General features: G+C 35.7%; 1 protein-coding gene across 2 annotated transcripts in view; it reads left to right on the top strand.

The window, feature by feature from the left end:
* The window catches only part of RELN (reelin), a 561,035-nt gene that overhangs the window by 351,242 nt on the left and 190,957 nt on the right, over positions 1-18,836 (top strand). For both annotated transcript variants that reach the window (XM_045827532.1, XM_045827531.1), the window contains exons 12-17: positions 3,197-3,348; positions 9,085-9,197; positions 10,511-10,719; positions 11,442-11,570; positions 12,180-12,289; positions 17,883-17,949. In XM_045827532.1, coding sequence (XP_045683488.1) covers positions 3,197-3,348; positions 9,085-9,197; positions 10,511-10,719; positions 11,442-11,570; positions 12,180-12,289; positions 17,883-17,949 — 780 coding nt within the window. The remainder of the gene's footprint in view (positions 1-3,196; positions 3,349-9,084; positions 9,198-10,510; positions 10,720-11,441; positions 11,571-12,179; positions 12,290-17,882; positions 17,950-18,836) is intronic.

Raw genomic sequence — 18,836 nt, 5'->3', positions numbered from 1 at the left:
GCTATGTTCTGTTCTTTCATTTGGGCCATATTTCTTTGTCTCAATGTACCTGTTACATTGTAAAGGGTGGAGCCTTAGGTATTCACCAGGGCAGGGTAACCCACTTCACTGCATTGTGGCACTGTATTTTGGGGAGGGGTCAGAGAAGGAACAATGCACTTGCTTGGCTCTTGCCCTGCTTTCAGTCACTTCCCCCCACTATCCACAACCAAATTGAGCCCTTCTGTTACTGATTCCAGGGTGGGTGGTTTTTTTGTACATCCTAGGAATCCATAGGTCTCTCCAAGAACTATCCTTTAAGTCTGGGACTTTCTCTGGCTGCCACAACCCCCACAGGTTTTTTCAGTTAGAGGTTTTTAGGCTTTATTACCTCATGCTGGAACCCTGAGTTTCACTGTCTGTCTCACTCCCCAGTTGTTCCTCCTGGGTTTATGTGCATATAAGGGAGGGACTGCCAGCCACTGCCTAGCCTGACTCTGCCTCTCTTATGAGTTTGGATGAATGTTTCTTCTTTAATGACTTGGTTGTCAGACTTCCATACAGTTTGATTTTCTGGCAGAGGCGGGGAATGGTTTGCTTTTAAATTGGTAGTTGTCCTTCCTTTGGTTGTGGGAGGAGGCAAAGTATATCTAGCTATGCCTACCTCTTGGCTGAAAGTCTCCCTTATTTGTATTTTACTGAGAAATTTAAAATTGTAAACTCTTCAAAGTGTACATCGTGGTGATTTGGTATATGTATATATTGTGAAAGAATTTTCTCCATTTATTGACACATCATTGTCTCACATACTCATCTCTCTTTTTTTGTTAATAACATTAAAGTCTTATTCTCTAATATCATTCTTAAAAGGAATAAAGTTTGATCCAATTCAAACAATTTTATTCTCAAACCATACAGAAAAGCTGGTAGGGGAACCATCAATTTTCCAGTGAAGAAATTTCTTTAAATTATTTTTGCTTGCAAAAAATATTTATTTTTTGAAATAAAAAATAGAAAGTTGTATTTTTTAAATATAAATTAAATATTATTGTGATTTTGCTATCTCTAAGGGAAATAGTTGCCTTAAGGCATTTTATTGATTATTAAACATTTTTCTGTGTTCCAACTTATCCCACTCTATAATAAATAATAGATACCACTGTATTTGTAATAAATAATTTGGGGGCTTTATTTTTAGAATTAGTCATTAAAAAATAAATATAAATTGCTATGTTGTACAGAGCTCTCTCCCCTAGGCAGACATTTCTTCAAATGCAGTTCACACAGAACCACATTTCCTTGGAGAAAACATAATTTAAACCATACAGATCTAACATTCCTTTTCAGAGAAATTGCCATGCCATCCTAGATATTGCTAGCATTGTAAAGCTCCTCCACTACCACTGCTGGCCTCAAAGGTTTAGTTATCATTTTACTTCATATAATTGTTATATTAGAAGACAGTCAAAGATCATATCATTTTATAACTGGAATTAACCACAATTTTGCAGTTCTAGGGATCAGAACTGTAAAGTCGAGGATTGAAAGGCCCTCCCCAAACCCCTCAGTGGTTGATGGAAACCTGAGATCCCTTCTAGGATACTTTGCCTTCAGCTGAGCTCAAGCCAGTGCTTCTACAAATCTATAAATGAATGAGCTTGTGCTACAACAGGCTCCTACTGAATTTTTAATAAGTGCAAGATAATTTATTCAAGGTGATGAGACTTATACAAAGTGATTTTCAGACTTCTCTGTGCTTCTTTCTCTTCAAAATGAACTAAACTTTTCATTTCACTTGATTACAAATATTTGGGTTTCTAAAGAAAATAATTTCATTTGGTAATCTTCTAACAAATAGCAGATAAGTAAAGTCCAATATAGAGTAAAATTAGAATATGTTAGATTTTAAAGGAAAGATTGAAAAGAACTATACAGTCTGAATTATCTCTGACAGAATTCTGTGGTAGAGGTCATGAAAATAATTCATTTGATTAATCTAGGGGAGTTATTCACTTACAACTAATAAATAAGAGAAGACTGCTAATCTCATTTTTCACTTGAATAGAAGGTTCTTTTAGTCCATGACAATTCCATTTTTTTAATTTAATGTTTAACTTTATAAATGGTCTAAAGCATATAGATAACTAATAGCAGTCATTATATGTATCATTTATAACCTTAACTTGTTCTGTGGATCAGTAGGCTTTGTGATTTAATTGGGAAAATGAAACAAGTGAAAGATCAATGAACCAGTATGAAATTTTCTTGTATGAGTCAAGAGGGCTTCCTGGTTAATTTACAATTGTCCAGTACTATTAAGAGCTTCCTCAAAAAGTTATTTATTGTGCTCCTGAATGATTGACATAATCTATTAAAATATAAAATAATAGCATTTTCTAAACATTTTGGTCACAAATCTATTATAAACTGGAATACTTCAACATAATCATCCTGACACACTACCCTCTTTAGAAATGTAACTACTAAACTAACAGCAGTTTGGGGATTGGTGGGGAGAAAATGGAGACAACTATACTTGCACAATAAAAAATGTGAAACAAAAATAAATAAATAAACTAACAGAAAACTGAGAATCAGAAGATGTTAGTTTTAGAGTCAAATGGGTGGTTAGCCTTAGGCAAGTCACTTACTACTGTGTGTCCCAGTTTTCTCCTGTAGGCAAGTTAGTTGTGTGACTAACAATGGCCAAATTAGACATGACCATAGATGAATACTAAAGAGAAACAAGATTTTTAAATAGTAAATGTTTTATTGTCTTCTACATATACGAATACCTACTTGACAAGACCCAGTTTAAATTCCATAGCCTTTTTTGTCAGCTTTTATAGCTTTTCATTCTGTAGTTATTTTTTAATGTGCAAAACACCATATGAGTACTTATGACATTATGAAACTGCTTTTTTATGGTTTCCTGTTTTCTTTTTTCATTTCCCACCTCAATGGTAAGTACTTTGAGAATAAACACTATTAGTGAACACTGTATACAATTTATTGATTAAATTTCTCTTTTTATGAAAAAGAACATAATTGTGAATAGAGTGTGTTTAAAAGTTTGTTCATTACCTAAAATCTGCAATACCACATTTGTGTTTCAGAATTACTCAATACTCTGTTCTTCATTAAAATAAAAATTATACTTTTTAAAGATTTGACATAATATTCTAATTCTTAATGAGTCTCTTTCTTTTTTTTTAAGATGGGACATCTTGGGAGCTGTCATTGGTACAGAATGTGGAACAATAGAATCAGGTTTATCAATGGTCTTCCTCAAAGATGGAGAGAGGAAATTATGTACTCCATACATGGACACCACTGGTTATGGGAACCTGAGGTTTTACTTTGTTATGGGTAGGTACATTTTGAACAAATTTCATTGACCTAGGGCAAATTCTAGGCCAGCACCTATTCCTGAGGAAGTAAGATTATTTGTTGTCTACAATATAAAATGAAAATTCAGGAAATATGAGTTCTACTGGTTGAGCAAAAGCCTGTGGTGCTCACACCTGCTTCAGATGAACCCTGCTGGAACCTTCCTGTAAGAGAGCTAGTTTTGGCATGCCATGACTAGGCCTGAAGACAAAATGGCATAACCCCTTCCTCACCACTTCCTTTGTGGTCATAGCTGAAAAGACAATGGGAAAGAACTGAGAACAAAGTAACTCCCCTGTCCAACGTCCTAGCTTTTAAAAACCAGTGCTCTAGGTGAGTCATTTGTTTTCATGGGCATAATTCTTTTTTTATGGGAAGCTAAGAAAGAAAAAGGTTTATAATATCTTATAGTACTTTAATGACATTGTCTACTTTCTAATAGATTGGCAAATGCAAAGAAAAACAAGTGTTCATAAGACATGTAGGTTTTTCTTCAAATTATGTGGAGCATATAGTTAAAAGTTTGGAAAAAATATTCAAGAAGGATTTAAAGGGTTCAAATTTTTGACCTCTCAAATTTATCATTTTAGTCAACAAGAGCACAGTTATAAATTCTTTCACTGGATGTCATTCCAGAACTGTGAGTAGCTGTCACATGCCTTTTTTTGTTGAGTGACTGGGAAAGCACAGGCAACACCTGGAAGTTAAACAGGAAATAAACACTGTCAACCTTTGATCTTACTGGTATAGATGTCAGTTCATCAGGATAAACAGGCCTCCTGAGTGTTAGCTTAAGCACTGGCTGTTACTTGCTCTCACATTCCTTCCTTTCTACAGCTCAGAGCAGCGTGGTGAACTTCAGAGTGTATAGTGCTCTCAAACACATTACCTGTGCGATGCTTCCTCATATCCAGTAATGATCTCTTTGACAATAGGGAAGTTTTACAAAGTACAAAATATAATCTTCCTACCATGAGGATATCTTCACCTGGACTCTGAAATTACTTGTATATTTAAAGACCTAGAGCTCATTTCCTTTAAATAATTAGAATTCAAACTGGCTCTCATTATATTAAGAATCATTCCTGGGATTACGTCTTCCTCCCAAAAAATTTTAGTGAACACTTAATATGCCAGCCTAATTTAAGTATTTTCCCTTTTAAATATTTTGACATAATATATTTGAATTCTTGATTTTTGTTTTTGTAATGAATCATAGTATATCAATTCAATTCAGTGCCTTTACAGTAAGATATTGTCATCTTTATATGAGATTAAGTCATCTTTAATTCTTTCTGGTAAAAAAGCAGATTATTAATGAATCAATGAAAATAATATTGACTGAGGTAAAAATTCATTTGAATGAGCCCAAGATACACTATCCCAAATAAAACTACCTTCATTCAATTTAAAAAATTAATTAATCCTATTGAATGTATAGAGCACTGAACTAGGATATATGGAAAATACAATTGGGGGAAATGGTACCTAAATCAGAGTTGCTGATCAGTGAGTCAGTACATAAAGAGTCCTCAAAGTAGTACCTAATAAATAGTTAAGACTCACTATATCTTTGGTTTATTATTATAAAAACTATAGACAGACTTCTTGCCCACAAGTAACACCTGGACTATAAGGGAGAATGCAATGGGCTGTAATGGAATGAAAATGCTGTGAAAGTTTAGAGGAAGCTCTGGGTAATTGCAGTAGAGGGATTAGGGTAAAACCTTATGGAGCTAGCATTTGAACTTGGTCATGAAGGATGGACATGAGTTAAATTTAAAGAGAGAAGTTAGAATCTAAACCAGCATTTTGAGAAAAAGCACAAGTATAAAAGTATATCATTTGTTTGCAGCTGGGTGACTTTCCCAATATAGATGAATGGAAAAATACATAATGGAGTTAGAGAATTGAACTAGAGCCAGATAAGTGATTTTCTTTAATGTCACACTAAGAAGTTTGGGTTCTCTTTTTCTGGGTCACATGGAGCCATCAGATGATCCCTGTCAGTTCTGTCATATATTTTCATCTATGTTTTAGATAAATAATTCTGGAAGGAGTATGTAGTAGAGACTGAAACAATGAGAAATTAGAAGATAAGAGACCAGTCAGGGTAGGGTTGCCAGATTTGGAGGAGAGGCTATTTAAGTTTGAATTTCAGATAAACAGTGAATAATTTTTATTTAAATACCGTTCATGCAATGTATTTTTTTCTGACATCCCTAAGTTAGGAGGCTATTGCATTAGTTCAAGAAACAAAGGAATTATGGCAGTGATGGTGGTAACAATGTAAAGAAGGGGATGAAGAATAAATAATTGAAGAAAAGGAACCAACTGAGGTTCACTCCCAATTGACTGTGAGATTATGTCATCAGTATTGGAGAGGACACAGATTTCTCTCCTGGATGACTAGAAGAATGGGGTTATTCCCCAAAGAGAAAGTGTCAAAAATGTAAATAAATAAATAGCAAGTGTAGAGTAGAAGGTTTGTATTATATTAGATATGTTGAGGTAGAGGCTTCTGAAAAGCCATATGAAGGTAGAGGTTCTACTCAGGATCTGCATCAGACTTGAAAGTCTGATACAGGTGATAAGTGGAGCCACTGGAGTCTCTGTGTTCTCCCAAACAGAAGGCAAAGGAAGCAAAGGACAGGAAAAAATTTTAGGGGAGACACTCATCTAGGTGTACAGGAATGAAAAGAGTAGACAAAACACAGAATGGACATGAAGAAATGCAGGAGGAAGGTGTCCTTCTCCCCTAATGGAGAAAGGGAAGAAAGTGATTCAGGGGTAAGGTTACAGGGAGGTGTTCACCATAGAGAGAGGTCAATCTGGAGGAGAGTTGAGAGCCCACCAGTGATGCCCCATGGTATGGTGCCTCAGAAGCCAAAGGCCATAGAGTTAAAAAGAAATAAAGACATATCACTGAAAGAGGACTGTGCCTTCAGGAAGCCCATCAGTAAATGGAAGAGTAGAGTATGGACCTTGAGAAAGCAGGACAGTAGGGTAAGATAAGACTGGACCTATAGAAAAGACTTTAAAACTTTAATAGCTGATGCAGAAGAAAGCAATGTGGGAAGAGATTTAAGGTATGCTAGACAATTTATAAGTGATCCTTCATTAACTATGGCTCCTTAGAAAATTAGTGGCTGATTGTGTATCTATATAAGATTACAATCCTCCTTTTTAGACCATGCCTATTTGTTCTTCCCAGTTTCTACTGTGGCTACCATTTCTGGAAAACTTGCTCAACTTTCAAAATTTGGTGCAAGGTCTATTTCCTTCATCTATGTTTTCACTTATTCAACACAAAGTCATTGAAGGCCAATATCCAGCACTATTCTTACAGCTAGAATGCAGTGACGACAAAAATAACCTAATGTCCATCATTCCTTTATTATTTCTTCAACAAATATTTATTGAGCATCTCCTGTATGCACAGCTCTTTTAGCCAACACTTATATCTCTTTTCTTTGAATTTTGACCTCAGTTAAGACAGCACAACACAATTTACATTCTTTCATGTGTATCAGGCTTACAAACTTTTTGTGGTCAGGATTTATTTCCCCTTCTAACCCAATATCCTGCACATAGTAAATAACAAAATAATTTTCCTAGTATAGATGCCTTAAAAGCTACTTAAAACACAGTTTTAAATATTTTAAAGTTGACTGTCCATCTAGTTTTTATTGAAATTTTCTGTACTTTAATTGCTGTATAAAATGCCCCTTGAGTCATACCTTTCTACAATACATCAAAACATATGAAGCTGAAGAATCCATATCTTTCTTTGGGAATGTCTGTCACTGCAGCTTCACAGAATTGATAAATTGCCTCCAGAGGGAATCTTTCAGATAAAGTCTGTCATCGTTTTAAAGTCTTGGCTCCTTTTGGACTTTCTTATTCTGCCATTCTGGGCTGAATGAGCTCCCACTTGTGTTTCAATTCTCTCTGAAAGGCAGGTGCAGTACACAAACTTTGTTCTTAAGACAGCAGAAAAGATTTACAAGGAACCAATTAGTGAAATTAGAGAGAACTGAGGGTTCACTTCCTATGTCTTTGGGTGTGGTGCTTTAAACCTACAATGCCTGTAACCTCTCACATTGTATTGTTCTTTTTGGTAAATCTTTAATATGTACCCCCTATGAAAGTTACATTTTTAAAATGGAAATTTAGTTTTCATGTAGATCTTTCTCCAACAGACTGCCATTGGAGAATTAACTAGCTATATTCTCTATAACATAAAAATATATAATGAAATGCTAAAAATATGGTATCAGAGGTCAAAATCATATTTTCTCTACAGGATGAGGTCTACATTGTCACCATATATGGCTTCTCTGTTCTCAGTTCAGATTACTTAAATCAGGAAATTTTTATTGTATGCCAAGTTATACATGTCTAGCAGTTGTAACATGCCAGATTTCAATGCTTCAAAAAAACCACCATCCAAGTTATTTCTGTTACTATGATATTTCTTCTACTGATTAGATTCTAGCTTTCTTGCTTAGCATCATATATCAGTGATGTTTCCCTAAGATAGACCCCAATTACCCAGGTTGAGAGTGATTCAGACATTTACAATAATTGACTATTTATTTACTTACTTATTTGCTTATATAGATGGTAAATGTCAACCATTATTTGTTGATTTTACTAGATTAACTCTCAGATGGTAACCTTATTTGGAGGTTTGAGGTTGCTTTACTGTTACTATAGATTGTTAGGAATAGAAATTGCTTATAGATAAAAATTAACATTGATGGTGATTGGAAGAGTTTTTTAAAAGACTATAAAAATTAAAAAGTTAATGTTATAAGTTTTGGACTTTAGAGATATAATATTTGCCAGGAAATCCATGTACATACCTATATTCTTACCATTATGGTTGGTTCTGTAATAAAGGATAATAGTGGTGGTGAGAGACTTCTACTTAGACATACAATTCTTTCAAATACAGGTTATGCAGACAGTTGGTAGAAGACACAAATAGTATTGGCTGAATGCAGTAATGAGAAGATTAGAGGGTCAAGGGCTAAATGACATAAGATTGGATTGTGGCTTTTACACTACTTAATGATCTTTAGTTTCAGGTACCTACCCTATTATCAGTTTTATCATCAGGATGCTCTGAACTACCTCTCAGTTCTGATGCAGTCATTTTCTATGACTCTGAAGTACAGTGATAAGGAATAAACTACTCTGTGCACAACAATTACATGAGGTACCAAAAGTAAAAATAAAAAATGTAAAAGAAGTACATTTAAAACGCAAATACCTAATATGTGTTAAAATGTTACAGATACCATATGCAACAATTTAAATAACACTACTTTAGAAATCTTTAATGCAGTGAGTCACCACACTTTTTTTAGACCATAATCAATAGCTTCTGAAGTCTGGCCATAAAGACCTTAAATATAAGGAAGTAGTGGTTCAAATATGGACATGAGGTATGGTCATACCTTATTGCAGAATATTATTTGAGTAATGTCATCAAGCAGATATTTACTTTGGCCTTCACAAATGTCTTTATCTTTAGCATGGCCTATCTGAACTCTCTTCATATTTTTTCCTTGGGTCTGGTTATCTTTGTTTAGGTTTATCCTTAAGTGACATCTGGATTCTATACTTATATTCTGAAGTTTAACACTGTATTTGACATGTTTATGGGTATAAGTTGGTATAACAATTTAAAATGTTTATTTTGTGCAGGAGGAATTTGTGACCCTGGAGATTCTCATGAAAATGATATCATCCTATATGCAAAGACTGAAGGAAGAAAAGAACACATTATTCTGGATACCCTTTCCTATTCTTCATATATGGTACACATGCTAATGCATGCACCAAATGGTCCCACCCTAGAGGTCAAGTTCAAAATAACTAAGACCAAGCTAAATACACAGGATCACTTTCTCTTCTAGCAGTGCAGGAAGTTATCAGATTTCTTTAAAAGTGACATGGTCATTTTAACATACATTTTTTTCCTGATACAAATAAAAAATGAAGTTTAATGAGGATGAATGAATTATAGCCCATCAGAGACAAAAAGGTGGAGTCCAATACATGGATTGACAGTTATTCTTGTTCCCAAGGAAGCCTTGAAAGTACCTCTAATTATTTAGCTTCTCAGTCTGGCTATCAGGCATAATGAATTTTTATTCAGCATTTTGAAATTTCCTAGAAAGAAAAGATTAAGAAGTAGAGATTTTTATTGCCTCTGTTTTTTTCTTTGCTAATTAGAGCCACCAAACTTGACCTTTTTCTTTGCCCTCTGGATTAGAACAGGTGTTGGCTCTGGTATTTACAAACATCTTAAGAATTATGTGTGATGCTTATTGTAAGGTATAGAATTACTCTTTTCTAAAAGTAGATTTATGTGTGCTAAGACTAAACTCACACATTCATTATTAGTTAACCTCCTCTCCACATTGATGCCACCCTAGATAATTTAAAGAGCTTAAACACAGCCAGCATCTAGCATCTCGTGGTTTTAGTTAGGAAAACAGCAGATAACATTGAGTCTAGAATAGGAAACTATCACAGGGTAGGGTCACCCAAGTTTCACCACTCAGGATTTAATGGTGGACTACTTTTGTAGATGTGACTCAGTAGGGTTACACCTGCTCTGTACATCTGCATGACTCAGACCACATCAATTATGTAAGTTATCATGGATTATCTCATTGGCTCTGGCTGTTTCTGCTCACAGTCCTGTTTTCAGAATACCTACTTTGGCAAACCATTATTAGTACTATATAAATTTAGTTTAAAAGAGGACTGATGATAAGTGTGAATGTCAAGTTGCCTTTGTCTTATGCTAAGGTATATAAAATGGATACATATGCTTTAATAACTTTTAAAGACCTTACACCAACTTATCTTCAGGAAGAGAGGGCATGCATGATCAGTCACACACAGAGAGTTCTAAGTGTCCACAAAGGAGATCTGTGTGACTAAAATGAATGACTCTCTGAGGACAGCATTTTCTACATGAAATAAAAAGTGGAACACGCAGGGCATTGTGTGGTGCTTAAAATGGCAGAACATACACTGTAACTGCAAGACTGAAATCTAAAATTCACATGGACTCACATCAGGAGGATTATGAGTGATTTTGGTTTCCTTTGTTTTGAAGGTTCCATCTTTGGTTTCTGTAGTCATCAATCCTGAACTTCAGACTCCTGCTACCAAATTTTGTCTCAAGCAAAAGAATCATCAAGGACATAATATGAATGTCTGGGCTGTAGATTTTTTCCACATCTTACCTGTTCTTCCTTCTACAATGTCACACATGATACAGTTTTCAATTAATCTGGGATGTGGGACACATCAACCTGGTAACAGGTAGGAAGCCCTACTTTTGAGTGCGTGAACTAATTAAAAAAGAACACATTGACTTGGCTATTAAATCAGAGAAACATCTCAGTAGGTTTTAGCTGGATTTTTAATAAATGACCCATTAATAAAATACACACTCTCAGTTAACATGCAGAGCATGATTAGATAGATTTTAAGTAGGAATTACTACATTGTAAGAGGTCAGTCTTAGATATCAGAGGTGTTTGCACATGCTGTGGCAGCCATCCATTCCGACAGATTGCTGAGAGAAAAGAAAAAACAACAGAAAAAACCTTGAACTCATCTTGGCTAGTGACCCCCTAATAATAGGGACATGAATCAATTAGCACTTCAGCGGCTATGATTTCTCAGTTTCACTTGAAGTGTTGTTCATGTCCTTTCTAAGAACTTTGTCATTCACAGTCACAGGATGTAGTGGCAATGTGAGACATGGTAATTGCCTTGCCATCTATCAAACACAGAGGCACAAACTCAAGTTACCATTTACTGTCTTTAAAAGAGTTTGTTTCTGTCACTGATTTAACTGCTTGCCCTTTGAGAGCTTGTCAGACTTTAGTGGAGATGATAAACGGTCATTTCAGAAATAGCATCTTAAAATATTTTATCCTAGTTCTACAGGTGTTTAACGTACTTAGCAAGAAATGAGTAATTACATTTTATTTTTTATATTTGCCTCTCTCATGCTGTGCTTGTTTCTGTGTTATCAGTGTCAGCTTAGAGTTTTCTACCAACCATGGGCGTTCCTGGTCCCTCCTCCACACTGAGTGTTTACCTGAGATCTGTGCCGGACCACACCTCCCCCACAGCACTATCTACTCCTCTGAAAACTACAGTGGGTGAGTAAATTCTGAGATATGAAGATATTTTAATCTATGTTTCAGACCCAAAATCAATGAGTTAGCCTGAGACTAGTATTTTTGGCTTAATAGACAAGGAAGTTGCCCTCTCTTTTTCAGGTAATTTAGAAGTGATCTTGTTTAAAAAAAAAAGGAAGAAGGAAGGAAGGAAGGAAGGAAGGAAGGAAGGAAGGAAGGAAGGAAGGAAGGAAGGAAGGAAGGAAGGAAGGAAGGAAGGAAGGAAGGGAGGGAGGAAAAAATAAAAAGTAATCAATGCTAATCAGTACCCATCTCTGCACAGATGCTTATCATAGATTACTATCTAACCTCTGAGTGTTAACGCAAAAAAATTTTAAAAAGAATGTCTAAAAACAAAATAAATATCATTTGCTATTAAGAACAAACCCACTATTCTAGTGTGATATAGATATTTTTAAAAGTGACTTTTTTAAAAACTATAAACAAAGTCTACAAGTGAATTTAAAAAGTTTATTGCCAAACTTTAGTGCCACCGCAGGCACACAGAGACTAGAATATCAAAAGCATGTAAAACAAATCTAAAAGATGTGAATAGTGTTGTGGAGCTGTTTTGTGCTAAATTTCTTGCAGGTGGAACCGAATAACGATTCCCCTTCCTAACGCAGCACTAACCCGGGACACCAGAATTCGCTGGAGACAAACAGGACCCATCCTTGGAAACATGTGGGCAATTGATAATGGTTAGTTTATGCCTGTCTTAATCAAATGCCATTGATGGAGAGTCTTCCTGTGCTTTTGTTCATCAGCACAGACTTAATCACATTTCTAAGTCATAGTCTTGTGATTCATTAAACGCCCTTTCTTCCTTTTCTCCTTTGCATTTCATTAGAAGCCCAAGGATGCACAATCAGAAAAAATAAGGCAGTGCAGTCAGCAATATTAGATGCTAGAATGTTTCAACATACATAATTTTAAAATGCATAAAGCCCTGAAACTTAAATTCACATTGATGACAAGAGATATTCTAACATTTTCTTTGGATGTTTTATACAAAATTAGCATAAATACTTACCATACTGCATGTATTAAAATAAGGCCCATTCTTCTCTTAGTAACTACGACAACATCTGGAATGATTATCTTTTATATGCAGACAGCACATATAAGGAAATATCATCTCTAAAATGAAACTTATGAAGTAAAACTTCTACCTCTTTTTTCAGAAAAGAGTATAAAAGAAAAATTTAGATATACATAAAATATTGTTATGTTTCATTTTTAAGTGAATTATTAATTTTTGTTGAATTTTATCACTTATGATAAATACACATGGGAGAAGATATTTTGAGTATTGTGTTGCATGGCAATAAATTTCTTATATTTGTTTTTAATAGGCAACACTCTGGTTTTTAATAATTCTAATTATAGGCAGATTTAGAGATTTCCTATTTTCAGAGATTATATAAATTTGTTATATAAAAGAGTTATACTATGATGAAGTAGACAGGGATGGAAGAGGGAGGAACAAAATGTTAATACTTAAGCAAATTCAGTAGAGCCACAGACTTGTGGTGGATTTTATAAAGGAGGAAAATCCTCCTCCTAAAACCATTGTTTAATGCTGATCTTCCATGTCTTCATCTTTTTGTTATTTTTTAATAATTTAGAAATTGATACACAATTAATTAAATAGATTATTGGAACTCAGGAAAAAATTCAGGGAAGATACTTTCTTGATGAGGCAATATTATAGTCTTTAAATAATCTGTATTCAAAGACCAATAAAGTTCCAGACTGCAAAGACCACCTGAATTATATGGACATAAACAGAGCAAAAACATGAGCTTGTTAAAATGGAGTTTTTCTATTGGAGAACATTTTGCATGTATTTTAATTACTATACCTGTTAATTAGCTCTAGGGAGTAAGTATGTGCCTCTGCATAGTGGGATATGGATGTCTTTTGCCTGCTGTCATACTTTTCAAAGGTCCAGTAATGAACTTATATTACTTTGATAATCATAAAACAATTGAAAAATCCATCAATAAATAAAGCATATGAAGAAATTAAAAATGCAATGAAGCACATATAAGCCTATAAAAAGAATATCTGAATTTCCTAAAGAAGCCTATTGCTACATGACTCTAAGTCAGAAAGTGTTTACTACAATCCTGAGTTCTCATCATCATGATTTGATTAGAATGAGAAAAGGTGAACATGTATAAAATGAACATGGTTAACAGTGTTTGCCAACCACAAAACTTGGGGCAGAATCTTTTCAATTCTCTTATCCTATATGTAAGGCTTTCACAAAAGCAGAGGCTTCTTTATAAGGCAAGATGAGAACACACATTCACTCCTTCCAAGAGACAAGATGTGTGTGCCAGCTTGCCAAAGGAAATCTCTCCCATTTCACTATGGAATTCCAAAATTATATGAAGAAAAACAGAAAAAACAGGTCAATGTCCAACTTCTGTTAGGTATGCTTTCTTCATTGCAAGCTAGCTTCTTCCAGTGAGCAAAGAAAGTATTTTGGAAATTATCCTGAAATTCTTAGCAAAATGGAAAATTCTAGAGAAAATCTTAGTTATCACTTTTGATTTTTTCAACTTGTTTACATTAATGATAATAGTGAGTAAAATGAATCTGTCCATTCCACACTCTTAAGAAAAAGGATCTGTGAACGTACCACACACTGATTCCTAACAATTCCATCTTCAGCAGGGAAGGATGACAACAAAATTCTTAATTATAATATTTTTATTGACTTGGAAAGTCTTGTTTTCTGTTGTTGTTTTGTTTGTTTTTGTTTTTTGTTTATGATGGGAGTTTTTTGTACTATGACATGGGTATAGTTATAGAGCATCCTCAACAGTGAACCTGCAGAATGCAGTGAACCACTTTACAGGACTTACGAGCAAATCCTACTGCAGCCAAAAAATTAAGTGTGATTGAAAAACAATGCATAAGCTTTTTCAGGCCAAAAAAGAATGAAACCCCTTTGTGATTCTTCAGCACTCTGTGTCCAGTGGAGCCCATCAGGCAGATGGTGCAGGAAGGATACTTGACCCCATGATGGTGATGATAATCATAACCATATGTGGCCAGGCAGCATACTAAGCATGAAACATTTCATTTCATCTTTCCTCCAAGGATAAAAAATAGGGACACTGAGGCTTAAATAGAATAAATCACTTACCCAAAGTTTCCCAGGTGAAACTGAATTTGAATCCAGGGTTCTTTGACACCTAAATCCAATAGTTTAACCACTCAAACTGCTATTAATCTCTTCTGCAACCATCAATTTCTACCAGTAGGTTTTTCCTAGCCCACTTTGCATCACATTTAGATTACTGTACCTGTTCATTGGCTCCAGAGAGCAAGTGCTTTTAGGAGCACGGACCATAGGAAAGTTTATTTTAAAATAAAACCATTTAATTTTGATGTGGTTGCATGGCAGAGAAGAAAATGATCATTGATAGTTAAGTTTGTTTATGCCTGAAATTGAATATGTGATGTCTTAACAAACATTGCATCTCTAATTCCTCATTGGTTTTGTTCCACTTTTATACTATTTGGTGTGATTGATTGTATTAATTATCAAACAGCTTAATATCTTAGATGTATTTGAGCCTGAGTATCTCAGAACCTACCATTCAACAATCAGGAGCCCCTTTCCCCAGCATTCCAAAAATTAGAATTTAGGTTTATAATATCATTATCAGTCAAGCCAATTATTTAGGGAAAGATCTGCATTATAGAGAAAATGTTATGCTCAACAACAGATTTTTAACTCCCTATTAAAGGAAGAATAATTAATATTTAGAAATATACATAGCAACTATCCTCAATGTTATAGGTATTCCCAGATAAGAATGGAAATTATCATTTTTATTTATTTTTAAATATATTTTATTGATTATGCTATTACAGTTGTCCCATTTTCCCCCTTCACTCCCCTCCACCCTGCCCACCCCTTCCCACCCACATTCCCCCACTTTAGTTCATGTCCATGTATCATAAGTTCTTTAGCTTCTACATTTCCCATACTATTCTTGCCCTCCCCCTGTCTATTTTCTACCTACCATCTATGCTACTTATTCTCTCTACCTTTTCCCCCTCTCTCCTCTTCTCACTCCCCTGTTGCTAACCCTCTATGTGATTTCCATTTCTGTGGTTCTGTTCCTGTTCTATTTGTTTGCTTAATTTGCTTTTGTTTTAGGTGTGGTTCTTACTAACTGTGAGTTTGATGTCTTTTTTTTTACTGTTCATATTTTTTATCTTCTTTTCCTTAGATAAGTCCCTTTAACATTTCATATAATAAGGGCTTGGTGATGATGAACTCCTTTAACTTGGCCTTATCTGAGAAGCACTTTATCTGCCCTTCCATTCTAGATGAAAGCTTAGCTGGATAGAGCAATCTTGGATGTAGGTCCTTCCCTTTCATGACTTGGAATACTTCTTTTGAGCCCCTTCTTGCCTGTAAGATCTCTTTTGAGAAATCAGCTGACATTCTGATGGGAGCTCCTTTGTAGGTAACTGTCCCCTTATCTCTTGCTGCTTCTAGAATTCTCTCCTTCATTTTTACCTTGGGTAATGTAATTGTGATGTGCCTTGGAGTGTTTCTCCTTGGGTCCAACCTCTTTGGGACTCTCTGAGCTTCCTGGACTTCCTGGAAGTCTATTTCGTTTGCCAGATTGGGGAAGTTCTCCTTTATTATTTATTCAAATAACTTTTCCACTTGTTGCTCTTCCTCTTCCCCTTCTGGTATCCCTATAATTCAGATGTTGAAACGTTTAAAAATGCCCTGGAGGTTCCTAAGCTTCTCCTAATTTTTTTGAATTCTTGTTTCTTCATTCTTTTCTGTTTGGTTGTTCCTTTCTTCCTTCTGGTCCATTCCATTGATTTGAAACCCAGTTTTCCTTCTTTCACTATTGGTTCCCTGTGTATTTTCCTTCATTTCTCTTAATGTAGCCTTCATTTTTTCATCTAATTTGCAATCAAATTCAACCAATGCTGTGAGCATCCTGATCACCAGTGCTTTGAACTGTGCATCTGATAGGTTGGCTATCTCTTGTTTGCTTAAAAGTACTGGCTGAGGGGCTTTCAATTCTGTTTGAGCCATCTTCTTCCCTTCCCCCCCTTAGGTCTGGTTGCACCTGTTCCATATGAGGGGCAGAGGCTTAGGTGTTCACCAGGGCAGGGCACCTCAGTCACTGGGTTGTGACATTGTATGTGGGGGCAGGGTCTGAGAGGAACAATGGTGACTGCTCTGCTCTCTCTAGGACTTCAGTCCTAGCAGATTGGGCCCTTCTGGTACTGGCTCCTGGGCAGGTGGGCTTGGGTACTTTCTAGGACTCTGTGGGTCTCCCCAAGGACCTCTCCTGTGAGGCTGAGAGAATCTCCCAGCCTCAACTCCCACAGGTGTTTTCAATCAGAGCTTTTAGGCTTTGTTTCCCGGCACTGGGTCCCTGGGTTGCTCAGTCTGTGTCACTGCCCATTTTCGCCTAGTTTATCTGCACGCAAATGTGTGACTGCGGACAACCAGCTGCCTTGTGCACTTCACTGGGTCTGCTCATTGCCTGTCATGCCCAGGGTCTGCCACAGGTCTGTCAGCTGCCCCTGTGTTTCTGGGGTCCACCAACTGCCACCTGCACACTGCGTGCCGGCATCTGCCAGCCACCACTTTTTCCTGCCAGGACTCCTCAACCCCTCTCCTAGGCCTCCAACTCCACCCCTTCTTACCAGTCTGGATGAATGGTTGTCAGACTTCCATTCAGTTCATTTCTCTCTGTTCTGGTGGGGGTTTTTTGTTTCTAAATTTTTGTTGTCCTTAGTTTTGGTTGTGCAAGGAGGCACAGTGCGTCTACCTATGCCTCCATCTTGGCTGGAAGTCTCAGTTTTTATTTTTTATAGTTTTAAATTAAATTATAACCCTCTGTTTCATGATATAGCAAATTGATTCTTTATAAATTCTTTATTTCTACCTAAAGAAATTAAACTATGTATAAAATTCAAGACAAAAGCATTAATATTCTTCCTGAAATCATTTTAACTGGAGACTTCATTAAGGAACCCAAATCACATGTTTCTACTTTTGTTGCTATGAAACATTAAAATCTTGAAAGTATTAAGTTAAAACAGTAGACTTGTAGCTAAGCACTACCTTGTCACACAGCATTCCATATGTCACACTGGACTCCAGTGTACAATATATGTACAATGGACTAGATTTCATGGGCATTGCTTTACAAAATTGTTTTATATGCTGGTGATATTGTTGGGTTTTCCAATTTGTATGACATTTTTAACATGCTATTTCCTGCCCTGCAGTTTACATTGGTCCATCGTGTCTCAAATTCTGTTCTGGGAGAGGACAGTGCACTCGACATGGTTGCAAGTAAGCATTTCAAAACAATACTTACACTTCTCTCTTTTTTGATATGTACTTTGTATGTTGAAGTCACAAGTCATTTTGTTTTCATTTCCATTTTAGAGTTTTGAGGTCTTCTAAGACCAAAAATAGGATAATCCAAATGCAATTTAAGTGTAATAGAATATTAAGTGTATTTTGTAAGTTGAAATTGATGGATAAATTAATCTTCTACTACTAAATTGTGCATATTTATTGAGCATACCTCATGTAAATTTGTGAACAAACTTGAATTCCTCATAGCGTGATGACTTCCTTTTTTGTCTTTAGTTACATTCTTTAATGTTATTTTTCCATAAACTTGTTCTAGTGCCTATGAGTTACCTTTTTAATTCCTAGCATACTTTGTAAATGAATTATAAAAAGCCATACTGACCCATAGACCCAATGCTAAAGGAAACTGAGTGAGCTAAATTTGTCAAATTTCACAAGAAAATACTATTTTAAAATAACTGCAGGACGTCCATGATGGTGGAGGAGTGGGTGGAAGTTATACTAACCTCCTCTCAGGACAAATCTGGAATCACAACTAAATTGTGGAGTAATCATCTGGAAAAAACAACTGAACAATAGTAAGAGAGAAGCCTTATAACTACAGACAGACAGAAGACTTAGATTCATCACAATGTGATGGTAGGGAGTGCAGTGGAGTCATGAGAGGGCTGGCTGGGCACCCATAGGCAGCAGCTGAAACACCAGAGGGATACTTAAGTGGCCAGTTGGATCCCCCTGAGAATTGTGGGGTCTAAACTCTAAGCTGGGATTCCCAGCTTAGAGCACCAGAGCCCAAAGAGTACACAGATAACATCCGGCTGTAAAAAGCAACAAGATTTCTCTCTGCTAGAGACAGATGG

Source organism: Phyllostomus hastatus, unplaced genomic scaffold (assembly GCF_019186645.2).
Source record: "Phyllostomus hastatus isolate PE091 unplaced genomic scaffold, TTU_PhHast_1.1 phas_scaffold_78, whole genome shotgun sequence".
Classification (NCBI taxonomy): domain Eukaryota; kingdom Metazoa; phylum Chordata; class Mammalia; order Chiroptera; family Phyllostomidae; genus Phyllostomus; species Phyllostomus hastatus.
Note: the sequence above shows the minus strand (reverse complement) of the source record. Positions and strands in the feature narration are given on the sequence as shown.